This window comes from Camelina sativa, chromosome 7 (genome assembly GCF_000633955.1).
Source record: "Camelina sativa cultivar DH55 chromosome 7, Cs, whole genome shotgun sequence".
Classification (NCBI taxonomy): domain Eukaryota; kingdom Viridiplantae; phylum Streptophyta; class Magnoliopsida; order Brassicales; family Brassicaceae; genus Camelina; species Camelina sativa.
Genome location: NC_025691.1, coordinates 468,287 through 481,435, shown reverse-complemented (window position 1 = coordinate 481,435; position 13,149 = coordinate 468,287). Strand labels below are relative to the sequence as shown.

Below are 13,149 nucleotides of genomic sequence, written 5' to 3'. Positions count from 1 at the left end.
GTTCCAAAAGTTGCTTTAGTTGTAACTTGTAATTAACCACTATTCTTGTTACAAGTAAAATTATTATCGAATGATTTGCATTGTGTATTCATTTCCTCATAACACAACTGTACACGGCCGACATTGTCCGATTGAAACAAACATTTTTACTAAAAAAAACAATAGATGGATTACTAATCTTTAGTACAAATCTGTACAACAACATTAGAGGCCAACATAAGGTTAAAATAATAATTAATGAATCACTTGTAATTACAGAAACAAGATGATATCTCGATCACATGACTTCCTTGAACCGTTGAGATTACTCTTCACTTATTTTAGTTACATGTCTCCAAATCAACCATTTTAAGAGAAGGAGGAAAAAAAAAACAAAGAGAATAGTTTTGGTCTGGGAGGGTAATTCGCTTAGCGATTGCTTCTCCCTACTCTTAAAACGACACCGTCCAGTATATACATTGATCAAACGGCTCCGTTACTTTATACTTCACTTCCGTTCGCTTTTTTTTTTCTGTTTTTCCAAACGCCGTCTCTCTGTAAAAGCAAACGTCTCAGTTATCGCCACGTGGATCTCCAAAACGCCATGTGTCGTCTTCCATGCCACTAATACGATTCTGCCCGCCACACCGGGTCGGTCGGTAATCCCAGTCTATAGAGTCCGAATTACCCCACTCGAATATCATGCCCGCCCACCCGTTTCCCCCCAAGAACCCGGTCGGATTCAATCACTGTCCAATGTTGCAATAACAGAGGAAGTAATCAAATACTCCATAGTCTTTTCAATGAAGCCCGGTTACTATTCGACCCGTTATCTCCGGGTAGACCCGAATTAGAATCTTCAAATTCCCTGGGAATCTCCACAATTATACCGACTAAATCAATCGGCGGTGCTCTCTCACAAGCTTCCGTCGGAAACCTCACCGGCGAACCGGAGGATGAAGACGGCGTTGATGATTCGGATTCGTCCGAGGATGATGAACTCCCGGCTTCGGTATCCTCAATTGGCTTAACCGATGGAAACAAGGCAGGAACCGGTTCGGATTCGGTAACCGCTTGTACGGGTTGAACCGGAGCTCTGCAAAGCGGACAGCTAGATCTCGACCGGAACCACGTGTCGATACAATCAACATGGAACACGTGTCCGCATTTGGGAAGGACACGTCCTTCGTCGTCTTCTTCGAACTCCGACAAGCAAACAGAGCACTCCTCCAGTGGAGATTCATGGGTTTTGACGGAGTACACGAATACCGGGATCTTCTCGAGCACCGTGGGATCGAGAGGAGAGAGGGACGAGGAGGATTGGGTTGGGTCTCGAGCGGCGGAGAGTGATCGGAGATGAGCGCTGATACGGCGGCGAATACGGCGGTTTTGACGGCGGAATAACCATCTGGCGTAGCTGTGAAAACAGAGGATTAAAATGACGGCGACGAAGAGGATGATGACGGAAGCAAGCATGATTTTTCCGTTAAGAGCGTAACGTGATGATCCATGGTTCATGTTTGCCCATATTGTCTTGCTATTGTCAAACACGTTACCCATTGTTTTAGCGAGAGAGAGAGAGAGAGAGAGAGAGAGAGAATGATCCATGAAAGTGAGTGGGTGAAACGTAGAAGAAGAAGAGCGAGTGAGAAGTTTCCAATGTGCTGATGATTCTGTGGGTTTGAATCTTCTTTATTTATAGACGACCAAAACTTATTACATTTAACATACTATGAATTATTGGGTCCTCTTTATTAGTATTATTTTATTTTATTTATTGTAATCTCCTTTTCTATTATGTATATGTTTGTTTTGGTTTGGGATTTCTTGTTGATTTCGACTCAAGTAAGTTAACGTTATATGTATATACGAGTTATGTATATATATATTGCTAATATGAAAAAAAAAAAAAAAGATAATAGATTTCAAAAGTGACCAAAAATAAAAGTCGCAAAAGCATTTATCTTTTTGGTTTTTTGTTTTTTCGTTTTCATAGAACAAATATATATTCGTGTAATAGCTACTTGAGCTTTGAATCCACTTGTTAGTTGTTAGATGTGAGTTCTTCATAAAATATCGTGGAGACATACTTTCAGCAAGTCTTTGACCGTAGTTTGCTTTATGATTTTTAACATCTTGCTCACCAAATCCTTTTTTTTTTCTTTTTGAGAATTTTAATTTTAATACTGTTCAACCCACACAGGTTTGTCATTTTTATTTTTATTTTGGGCGTATCAGACTTTCTATATATATATATATAGATATATATTTTTATGTATCATTCTAGTTTACATTCAGCAATACCATATGTTGAAAATCTATATATACAGTAGATAGCAATATAAAACACACTAGTAATATGTGAAAAAATGTATATGGTCCAAACCAGATGAAACGAAACTAAAGAAAGCCATAACTAAATAAACAGAAACGAACCATAAAATCTAGTAACGAATTAGCTTTTGGATCTCCATGAGTCATGGGGACTCAAGTCTTAAAGTAGTTTTAGTTTTGCTTAAATGCTAAGAGAAAGACTGTCCCAATCTGCCGGCTCTTTTATTTCTTTCTTCCTTTAATTTTTGTAATAGATATAATAAATCTTTTGCTTTATTTCGCTCTTCTTCTTTTGTTTCTCTCTAATAATTATTTTTAATTTTGTTTTTGTTTAATTTCCGTCAACACTATAGCTTTGTTTGGGGGGAGTCTCTTTCAAAACATGTCTTTAAGACCGTTTTACACATCAGAAACCTACTAAAAATTTTGTCGTGAAGAGGATTTTCAAATGGCCCTTCCTTGCCAACGACCTTTGATGCCTTCATGCACCCTTTTTTATTTTTCGGTCTTGTTTCTCCTTTAAATAACATTGGAATTCTTCTTTCTTTCTTTTTCGCATTCGTATTTCAACTTTCCTTCATTTTCAACACTATTACAATTATACTTTATTTATTTTATAACTCAATAGTTCTTTCTGGAGAATTGTATTAAATATCTAAGATCTTTCTAAGAACTTCGTAGGCCATTAGCGGTTCAAAATGATTAGACGCCTCCATGCCACTATACGAATATTCCAATTTAACCTTACTTTACCGGTGGTCCATTTTGTAGACAAAGTAGCATGTATATAACAAAATTATACGTAGGCTGGAATTTCACGTATATACGTAGTGGGATGGATTCGATTGCACAAGTCACGAACACTCACATGCTTCTTAATATGTAACATAAATATTACATGCATGGGTGTGTGCTTGACGATCCGGCAACGCCAAAATATAAAGAATAGAGAACATAAAATTCCTCATTTTTCTTGACGATGTGGCAATAGTCGGAGACAAAACATTATAAATAGAGAGAGAGTGGATATATGTCGTTTGATTTTTTTGGCCGTCATTGGCGTTCCTTGCTGATCAATCAACGGTTAAACAGCAAACTAGTACATCAAACCAAGACTGGATGGATCTAAGTGACGCATAAACATCGAAGAATTGAATTGAACTGAACACGAAGATATATATATCGTTGAACACGAAGATAGACACAAAAGAAAAGAAAAAGAGAACTTACTAATTCACCTTGTTTCGGTTCTGATATTCAGTTATAACTTATAAATACAACGTATGGATTGCAAAATTTATATATATCGTTGGTTTAGGGTGGAAAAGGGTGTAATTAGACTTGTTTCCACGTTGAGTATTTATTTTATTTTATTTGGTTGGTCAGTCAAAAGTAAATACGATATAATAAAAGGATAAGGTCGGCCATTGGTCAAAACATTCTACAACTTGAGAGAAAAAACTCAAAAAGGCTAATGCAACCCCATGTGCCGTGCGCGTGCGGGATAACATGAAAATATCATACTTTTTATACGTCTGATATGAAAGTTACTCATCTTCTACTTTTTTTTTTTTTCAGCACACTACAACCTTTTTTTATTTCCTACAAAAACTATAATATATATTTTTAGTTTATCACATAAAGTAGCTAAAATTTCAATTCGAATATCAATATATGCAATACAGTTTATCAGCTTTTTATAAAAAGAAATACTATTGACAGGATTATCCACCAAAATTTGTATTAAAGCTGACAGGTTTCTTAACAGTCTAGAAAAAGAGAAAAAATAGAAAGAAACATTTGAAAAGGAGTTAGACCGAAAAAATGGATAATTCAGAAAAAGTAAGAATGGATTCATTTAATAAAAAACGATTTAAGAGTACTCATCAGTATTTCACAATGTTTAAACTTTAAACTTTTAAAGTACTGCAAGGCGCACAAAAAGGTGTTGGAATAGTGTTTAGCGTGTTAGGCTGATTAAACGTCTTCTAACTACATCAACTTGATAATATTTCATTCAAACGTACAACTTTTTAAGGAGCTCTGATATTTTACAATCAACCGAACCGTGTGAAAGTCGTAAATAAATGATGTAACAGCCAGTGAAGTTACACTTCGCTACAAGTCGTGGCCAGCTCATTCATCTCCCTTTTTCAATTTGCTTTATTTAAAATTTTCAACTTTAACTTTATTTTAGCCTTTATTTTTAAATTTTAATTTAACTGTAAGAATAAATAAATAAGGCAACATATTTTTTTCTGGTCAACAATTTATAAAATGAATATATATATCAATAATAAACGCTTACCCGCTTTAAGCAAACAGAAAGGCAAAGCAATACCATGAGAAACAATTAAAAAATGCAGAACAAGCCAACAAATACTTTCATACATACGGTTTTGGTTACAGTTTAGTTACATTAATTCGTTAGTTCCAAATTGAACGCTAACTAAAAAGCACACGGCTATGGAGACGCAATGATCCAAAGTTTAAATTTGTGAACCTAACAAACGAACAAGCCGTGGGGAAAAAGGAAAGACTAAAGAGTAACTTTTGTATGTTGGATTTAATGAAATCTATTGATAGAGAAAACCCAAAAGGTAAATTTATAAAGAAAGGATTGGATATTTTTGATCTAATCCAAAACTAGATAATGTGCTGAAGAAAAATAAAAATAAAAAGTAAACCCAAATGAATCTTGTTAACATCATGTTATTTCGTCGGAATATTCCCTACGGAATCTCTGCGACCACAATAAAAAAGAGTCCCCAAGCTCTCTTCTATTGTATTTTCTTATAGAACTTTTCTCGACGACAAGATACTGACTGAATCAACTCTAGTTACATTTTATGATCACTCGTAAGTGCCAATCAGAGAGTTTTGAAAGTCTTGTTACAAAAACGGTATCGCCCATAAAAGATAGACAGCGCATTGCCAAAGGAGGGAACTTGTGATTATTGGAAATTTTAATAAATCTACATAAAGACAACGTTTATTAGTTTTCATATTCATAATTTAACTATATTATCTGAGTCAACTAAGTTGACCAAAAAGAAACGAAAAGCAAAAGGAGGGTGGTCTCATATTCCGGCGGACCGGAGAGCATACTCTTGAACCAATGCAGCAAACAAAGACTGTCTCTCCAGCAAACGAACTGGGCTATCGTACTCTTTCGCTTTTCCTACAACCGTTAAACAACAACTCCATTATTAATAATCCACTACAAAGTAAACAACTTGGATTAGGTCTTGGGTGTTCTGTTTTTGTTTTCTTACCTGCGTCTATGACAAGAACGCGATCGCAGTCCATCACCGTTGGAATCCTATGAGCAATGCTGATAATGGTACAAGCCGCGAAATCCTCCCTTATGATCTTTTGGATCATAGCATCAGTCTGCGAATCAACGGACGCCGTTGCTTCATCCAAAAACAGAATCCGGCTTCGTTTCAGCATTACTCTTCCTAAACATAGTAACTGTCTTTGCCCTACACTCCAGTTCTCCCCATTATCCGCCACTGTGACAGTACAAGTTTGCTCCAATGTTAACAATCATCATCTCGACACAAAATCTGTCAACTGTTTCATTACAAATCACTTTTTAACTCACCAAGAGAATCGAGCTTCTCGAGCTTGGAAGAAACAACATCCTTAAGTTGGCATCGCTCGAGACTCTGTAAAAAAAAATAGAGCAAATTTTCATAAAAGGTTGGATTAAGAATCGAATAAAAAAGGTTTAAACTTTTTAAACCGCTAACCTTCCAGATTTCTTCATCAGAGTATTTCTCAGTTGGATCAATGTTACTCCTTACAGTTCCTTCGAAGAGAACAGGTTCTTGAGGAATGATACCAAATCTTGACCTTAGATCATGAAGTCCTAAAGTGCAGATATCTATTTCGTCGATGATTATCTTGCCACCAGATGGTTCCACAAGTCTAAACAAGACCTGAATCAAAGTCGATTTGCCGCTTCCAGTTCTTCCAACCACACCAATCTTCTCTCCTCCTTTGATGTCCATTGTAAGTCCCTTGAGCACAAGAGGCGTGTTTGGTCTATACCGCACCTTGACATCTTGGAGATGTATGTTACCTTTGTATGGCCAACTTGGAGGTGGACGGCTCTCTTTGATCTCCCATTTCGCTTCCGTGGGAATATCAGTGAACTGTTTGATTCTTTCAACAGAAACCATCTTGTTCTCTATGAAACAACTTAGATATATCGCCCAAAACAGAACACCGTTCAGCGATAGTCCGTAAGAAAGTGAAAGCCCAACATTCTCTGTATTGAAGCCAAACAAAACAAAAAAAAACATCATAAGGAAAACAAAATGTTTTGGTACAAAACAAGCTTCAGTCAGTCTGTTTTGACAGTTTCTAGTACCTGGTTTGATAATGTTGCTTGGTAATAAGACCATGAACAGAGCAGAGATGCAGAGTACCCAGCTCCCAATAAGCTCTAGTCGAAATCCGAGCCATTCGTTTGAACCATTGTTGTGGAAGTCCATCCTGAGATTGTCGTTAACTCGCTTCACATTCTCTTGCCTAAACATTTGCTGTTTCTTGAAAGATCGGATCGTCATCACTCCAGCTATGCTCTCTGAGAAATGGTGGATTACTGGGGCCTTGGTGATCGAGTCAAGACGAGTTAGTTCCCTAGATGATGCAAGGTAATACCCCTGTTGGATCCAAAAATCAGTCAGATAGATGTTTGTACAGATACCATCAAAGAGCTACTACAAGCATCAGAACAGAAAAATCTCTTTTCACCACTTACCCGGTACCAAATGTTAAGCCATCCAAGCGGAATTATGAAGAAAATAGTTGGCCAAGCGTATTGACAGGTTACTATGAAGATACTGAGCAGAGTAGTATACATTGTGGCTACTAGTCCTATCATGAACGGGATGAAGATATCCACATTGGTCTGATCAGTTGATGCCTGCAATAAAGATTATAATGAGAGACTATTATGTCTTTAAATTGAAAACTTTCTGGTTTTCTAGATTTTAAATGGAGAAAGTTATCTAACCCGACTGAGGATTCTTCCCGATGGCGTGGTGTCGAAGAAAGACATTGGTGCGTGCACGAGACTGTTGAGAATCTGTTTGAAGAAGATCTGAGCAGTCTTGAGGCCTAAGTGGGTGACGTAAAATGCACGGATGCATACAAGAACGATGGAAACAGCAGCTATAATTACATAGACGCGGATGAAGACTATAGCGTCGAAGGAAACCTCGTTTTTGGCTGATGTTTCATAGGCAAGCCAATAATCACTAGCCATTAAAGAGCCTTGCCAAGCCACAGAGAAGACTAGAACAAGTATTATTCCCCACCAGCCGTAAGCTTCGGTTGAGTAAAGTTTGTAAACTTGAAAGCTCACTTGTCCGACCGCTCTTTCTTCGTCTTTGATCAGTCTTGATCCATCTTCTGGGATGTTGGATCCTAGAAACGACTTGATGCTTTCATCGTTTAGCTCTCCCAAACGAGGAGACTCCATTGAAGTAGTTCTTAGTATTCTTGGAGACTCCATTGAAGTAGTTCTATGTATACTTGGAGATTTTGGTGTTGGTGGTAAACGGGGAGACTCTATTGAAATAGTTCTCTGTGTTCTTGGTGATGCCACTGGCACATTTGCTGCAGTGGCTGATGCTGAGCCAGCTTCAACTAGCTCCATTGATGTCTCATGCGCAGCTACCAGTTCCCCAAAATCTAACCCGGAGCTCACTAGTTCGTCGTATCTTCCTGATTGCACGATTATTCCATCTCGCATAACCTGTAACATGGAACCATTCATTACCAAAATCCTAAAATCCTAAACTGAATAAGTTTTCATTTTTTTGTTCCTTGGAATTGTACCAAGATGCGATCAACGTTGTGAAGGAAGTCTACTTGATGAGTTACTAGCAATATAGTCTTTCCTTTTAAGGCTCCCCTTACACATTTCTGCAGAAACATAATCACAAAGAAAGAAAGATTAAGTTTTATGCTTTACAATTTTATTTTGTTGAACTTAAAACTGATAGATGATTAAGTGTTCACACCTTGAATATGTCTGAACCAGTATGAGCATCCACGGCGCTAAAGACATCATCGAGTAAATACACATCTGATTCCTGATAAACCGCTCGTGCAAGTTGGATCCTCTGCTTCTGACCTCCACTAAGGTTAATTCCTCGTTCCCCTATCTCAGTCTGGTCTCCAAACTCCATAATCTGCATATCTTTTTCTAAACAACAAACCTTGAGAACTTCATTGTACTTGCCTCTCTCCATAGGAAGACCAAACAGTATATTGTCTTGAACCGTTCCGTTCTGAATCCAAGAAGTTTGCGCTACATAAGCCGTTGTCCCACAAACTCGAACTTTACCTGAAAGTTTGTGCATTTCGCCGAGAACTGAAGCTAACAATGAAGACTTCCCTGATCCAACGGTCCCTACAATCGCAGCGAGTTCTCCTTTCTTAACCTCAAAGTTTATGTTTTCAATTGCAGGCACGTCGTCTTCATCATCCCAACTAAAGCTCCCATCTTTGATCTCCACAGCGACATTCCCATCACACCCTTGGCTCCTTTCCACAGTCTCTTCCGACAGCTCTCTGCTCATCATGTAAGCGTCAAGTCTTCCTAGAGAGATCATAGCCTGCGAAAGAGATATCATAGACTGCGGAAACGTCCTGATCGGTTCTTGAAGAATCTTGAAAATCGTTGTCGTGGTGAAAACCGTGCCTGCATCAAGCTTGACACCCAAGAAAACCGCGGTTGCGAAAGTGAGCGCCGAGATCAACACCGGCGTGCTCCATAGCACAATGATGTTCCCAGCGATGGAGTAAAGAAACTTGGATAGCCAACCAAACTCCATCTCTCTATACTTGAGAATCCTCTCGTTGAAATGGTCTTCCCAAGCTTGAAACTTGATCACTCTCATGTAATTAAGCATCTCATTAGTTGCTTTCATCCGTGAGTCACGGTTCATCATCAGACTAAACTGAAACCTATTGTTTCGTTTCGTTCCCAAGAGAATGAACATGAAAATACCGGTTAAACCGATGATAGTAGTCACCACAGAAGGTCCAAGAGTACCGTAGAGAAGCACAATAGCCACAGTTACTTGCAAAGGCATGAGCCAAATTGCGTGGAGCTGAAGCATCATATCAGAGAGCTGCTGTGCATCAACAGCCATGTAGTTCACGATTTGACCAACGCCGTGGTTCTGACGAGCCGAGCCGGTTAGCTTCAACCCTTTCTTGTAAAGAGCTGTAATGAGAGTGGATCTTATAAGCATCCCTAGCTTCTGTGAATTGAAGTTGAACTGATGAGTCGACAAGACCTCGACGAATTTAGCGACCAGGAGGATGAGGACGAGGTAGTAACCCTGCGACGGCGACGATCCTTTGCCGGAAGTGAAATCGACGAAGCTTTGGATGAGGACCGGACCGACGTAGATGACACAGAGACGGAGGATGGCTAGAACCGCCGTGAATGCGATCTCCTTCCAGAAACATCGGATGAGAGTCGTACGGACAGGGTTTCTCGAGTTCTCTTGTGGTTTCGGCCATTTCGATTCGAAGAGAGTCGCGAGCTTCTCTGCTCTGTGCTCCGGTGATAGAGTCGGGACTTGGTCGAGGTTTAACGGAGATTTGTAGCCTTTGCTTAGTAAAGGGTTCATCCATAACCAGAACGTTTTCGATACGAACGATGCTGATGCGAATAGTGAAACGTTTTCGGATTTATCTAAAACGACGTCGCTTGGTTTCGCCGGAACCGTGACGCTGGTGGTTACTACTAGTCCGGTGGATCCTTTGATGGAGACGAGAAGAAGAACGGCGGTTAAAGGGAAGGAGATGAACGAAGCGACGTCGTCTGCTCTTAGATTCGCGGCGGCGGAATCGTCGGAGATGAGATGGAGAATACCGGAGACGGCGAAGAGGGTTGTGACGACGAAGTTGCAAACCCAGTAGATTCGTAACGATAACGGATGAGTGGAAGATGCGAATCTTTTTTGGTGGAGAACCAAAACGGCGATGACGACGTTAGTAACGGCGTGAGTTAACCAAAAGAGGGCATCGACGTTGGACCGAGAAGAAACAGAGGTGAAAGCCAAAACGCAGAGCACGACAGAGCAAAACGACAGGAGTATTGTTACTAAGATTGTCGTTTTGAACAACAAACCGGTTGTTCTGGTTCGTGTTCTTCTCCCGAGTAGAGGCTTTGTGATGCCAGCCGCCTCACCGTTGGTTCTTGAAGAAGAAGAAGAGAAGAGTTTTTGGATAGCGAAGAAGACAAGGATGAGGAGGAAGAGAAGATCGACGGTGGAGGAGAGAAGTCGCTGAGGACAAGGAGAGAGGAAGATGAATCTTAGCCATTGGATTAGAGGTGGAAGAGATGAAGATGGCTCTATGGCTGCTGATGAAGAACATGTGAGATCGGAGACCCAAGAAGACGAAAGCCACCGCATCGTCTCTCGCACGATAAACTTCCAAGAACAACAAAATTATCTCTGAATTTATTATTACGATGATGTTGTCAACTTATTATTATTCTTGTGATGCAATGATACATACTACTTACTACTGTATTATTATTATTTTACAAGTATTAAACAATTATAACCGTTGGAAAATACTTTACAACTACAGGGCAGCCGAGTGGAGAAAGAAGACAAGAGTCGTCGTACTAGACTACAAGTGACTCAGAGTGAGTAGCTAAATTAGTAGTATTTTTCATGAAATAAAAGATTCACTGAATACTGTATGTGCAGGGACACGTGTGAAGAAGGGATCAGTTATAAAATTGAGTGGAAACGAACGAGTCATTGATTTGGGGAGTTGAAATATGGATGTCACTTTCTAAACAAATTATTTTGTACTACTGCTTACTTAGTGGAGAAATCTCTCCTTGTTTTTTTAAGAATTCCTATCAATGGTCCATCCGACCATGTGACGTTTGTTTCATTCTTTTGGCCTTTGGGGTTATCCTTTTCTTTTTCTCTTTGTTATGAATTATGACAATTGAATAACAGATAACACTGTCTAAAAGTCTAAACCGAACAAAATATAATAATGATTTTGATGGTTATATCATCAATAAGTGTATATATAATTTGATGAAAATTTTATTTAGATTAAAGAAACAGGTCTGTTTTTGTTTTTCAAAGCTTCCCGCTACCAAATTTGGATGGAGAGAAACGGAAAACGTCATGGAGCTGCTCCAGTAATGTTTGGTGTCACGGTTAGTGATCAGCACCATGAGTAAAGAAACTCGCAATAAACTCATTCCCTTATTTGGGCAAAGATACAGTTGGTACGATACTCTCTTAACCTAACTAAATAGTAAACATAAGTCAAAGTACATCACTTGAACTCTCAAGGTTTTTTTCAATGCAATCTTGTAAGAATGGTATGTCATGCGTGACCCTAATCACGAATACAATCAATACTTATGTCATTGGGGGCAAACGCCATATTCTTGGATGTATGCGTATGTACTCATGGAAAGCGCACATAGATTCTCGTCTGCTCTATTGTCTTTTCTTTCTATTTTATTTTGAATAAATTAAGAAGAACATGTTCACGTTTATACACATAAAGCCTATTTTAATCACATTTTTTAATCAAATATAGATGAATGAAAAGTTGAAAACAGGATTGATGAGAGCAAAACTTTCGCCAACTTAAAAAGCTGACTCCCATAATTATATTGGTTGTATAAATGATTACTTTTATTGTGACGGGATCTTTATTTGTTTATTCACTTATTGTTTATTGTTATGAAGGTCATCCAGGAAAATAATAGCCTATTTAAAAGAGCAACTTTACGAATTTGTAACGTTTTAATTACACAAAAATTAGACCATTTATCAAACAATTCCCTATATTTCTATTATTATTGTTTTTTTTTTTTTTTTTTGAACAAACCTATATTTCTATTATTGTAAAAAGCACATTTCCTGTAATAATATATCAGTACCCGGCATTGCATAGTGCATGGTTGGACCCGTTTTGCCGTCACGTCGTCTCTTGTCTACTCTCCATTTTCACAAAATCCTTAAAGACTAATGTTTTATTCCCTCAAAATAAGAATCCTTTTGTTCCCACATATTGAAAAGACAAAAGTAAAGGATTGGGCTATAGCCCATAATGAAATAGGTATGCTCAATCATCAAATTGTGAACAAGTTTAGTTGCATGTCAATTTCCATGGCCATATGTATGTTTCTTTCAGTTAGGATAGGATTGCATGTAACATAAATTGTAATTAATTATTGATCGGGAAAGTGATACAATTATGTTTCTTCAAAGAGTTACATAGTTATTGTTATTGATTTAGGTTTTGATTCCGAATCCGAAGGGGAAGAGAGGGTCGTAGTTCTTGTCGCCAACGTTCATCGGAAGTTGATCAACAGTCCTCATCCACGTGCGAGGCAGTGTACCAGTAAAGGGGTGATCACCAAACAAGACATCAGTGACTCCATTTCCTTCCGTTCCGGGAAGCCATGCGACTACAAGAGCATCGATCATGTCCATGTAAGGCTCGATCACGAGCGGACGTCCTGTGACTAGGACCACTAGACACTTCATCCCACTACCACACGTGTGGCTAATCGTGTCCGGACCTGGTGCATATATACCGAGCGTTTTGCTGTCCCCTCTCGTCTCTGCGTAAGGCTCTTCTCCCACGACCACAATTGTGTATGCTGCGTCGGCGTGAAGCTTCGATGTTTCTAGGTCTGGTGTCTCCACGTAAACAACTTCAGTGGTGGGATCTACTGCTTTCTGGATGGCTTCCAATATTGTACTTCCTATATATATATTTTGTAGACATTTCTGTGAATATATTATCTTA

At 38.8% G+C, this 13,149-nt stretch overlaps 2 protein-coding genes across 2 annotated transcripts; both read right to left on the bottom strand.

The window, feature by feature from the left end:
* LOC104699616 (RING-H2 finger protein ATL5-like) lies at nt 209-1,727 on the bottom strand. Its single transcript, XM_010414952.2, has one exon. It carries the CDS (start codon nt 1,585-1,587, stop codon nt 760-762), a length of 828 nt encoding a protein of 275 aa, XP_010413254.1. The 5' UTR covers nt 1,588-1,727; the 3' UTR covers nt 209-759.
* On the bottom strand, nt 5,232-10,914 carry LOC104699614 (ABC transporter C family member 14-like). Its single transcript, XM_010414951.2, has 9 exons — nt 8,352-10,914; nt 8,167-8,253; nt 7,340-8,083; nt 7,085-7,249; nt 6,692-6,986; nt 6,069-6,589; nt 5,921-5,984; nt 5,589-5,828; nt 5,232-5,494 (listed from the first exon to the last, which is right to left on the bottom strand). The coding sequence occupies exons 1-9, from the start codon at nt 10,761-10,763 to the stop codon at nt 5,394-5,396; spliced, it is 4,629 nt and encodes a 1,542-aa protein (XP_010413253.1). The 5' UTR covers nt 10,764-10,914; the 3' UTR covers nt 5,232-5,393.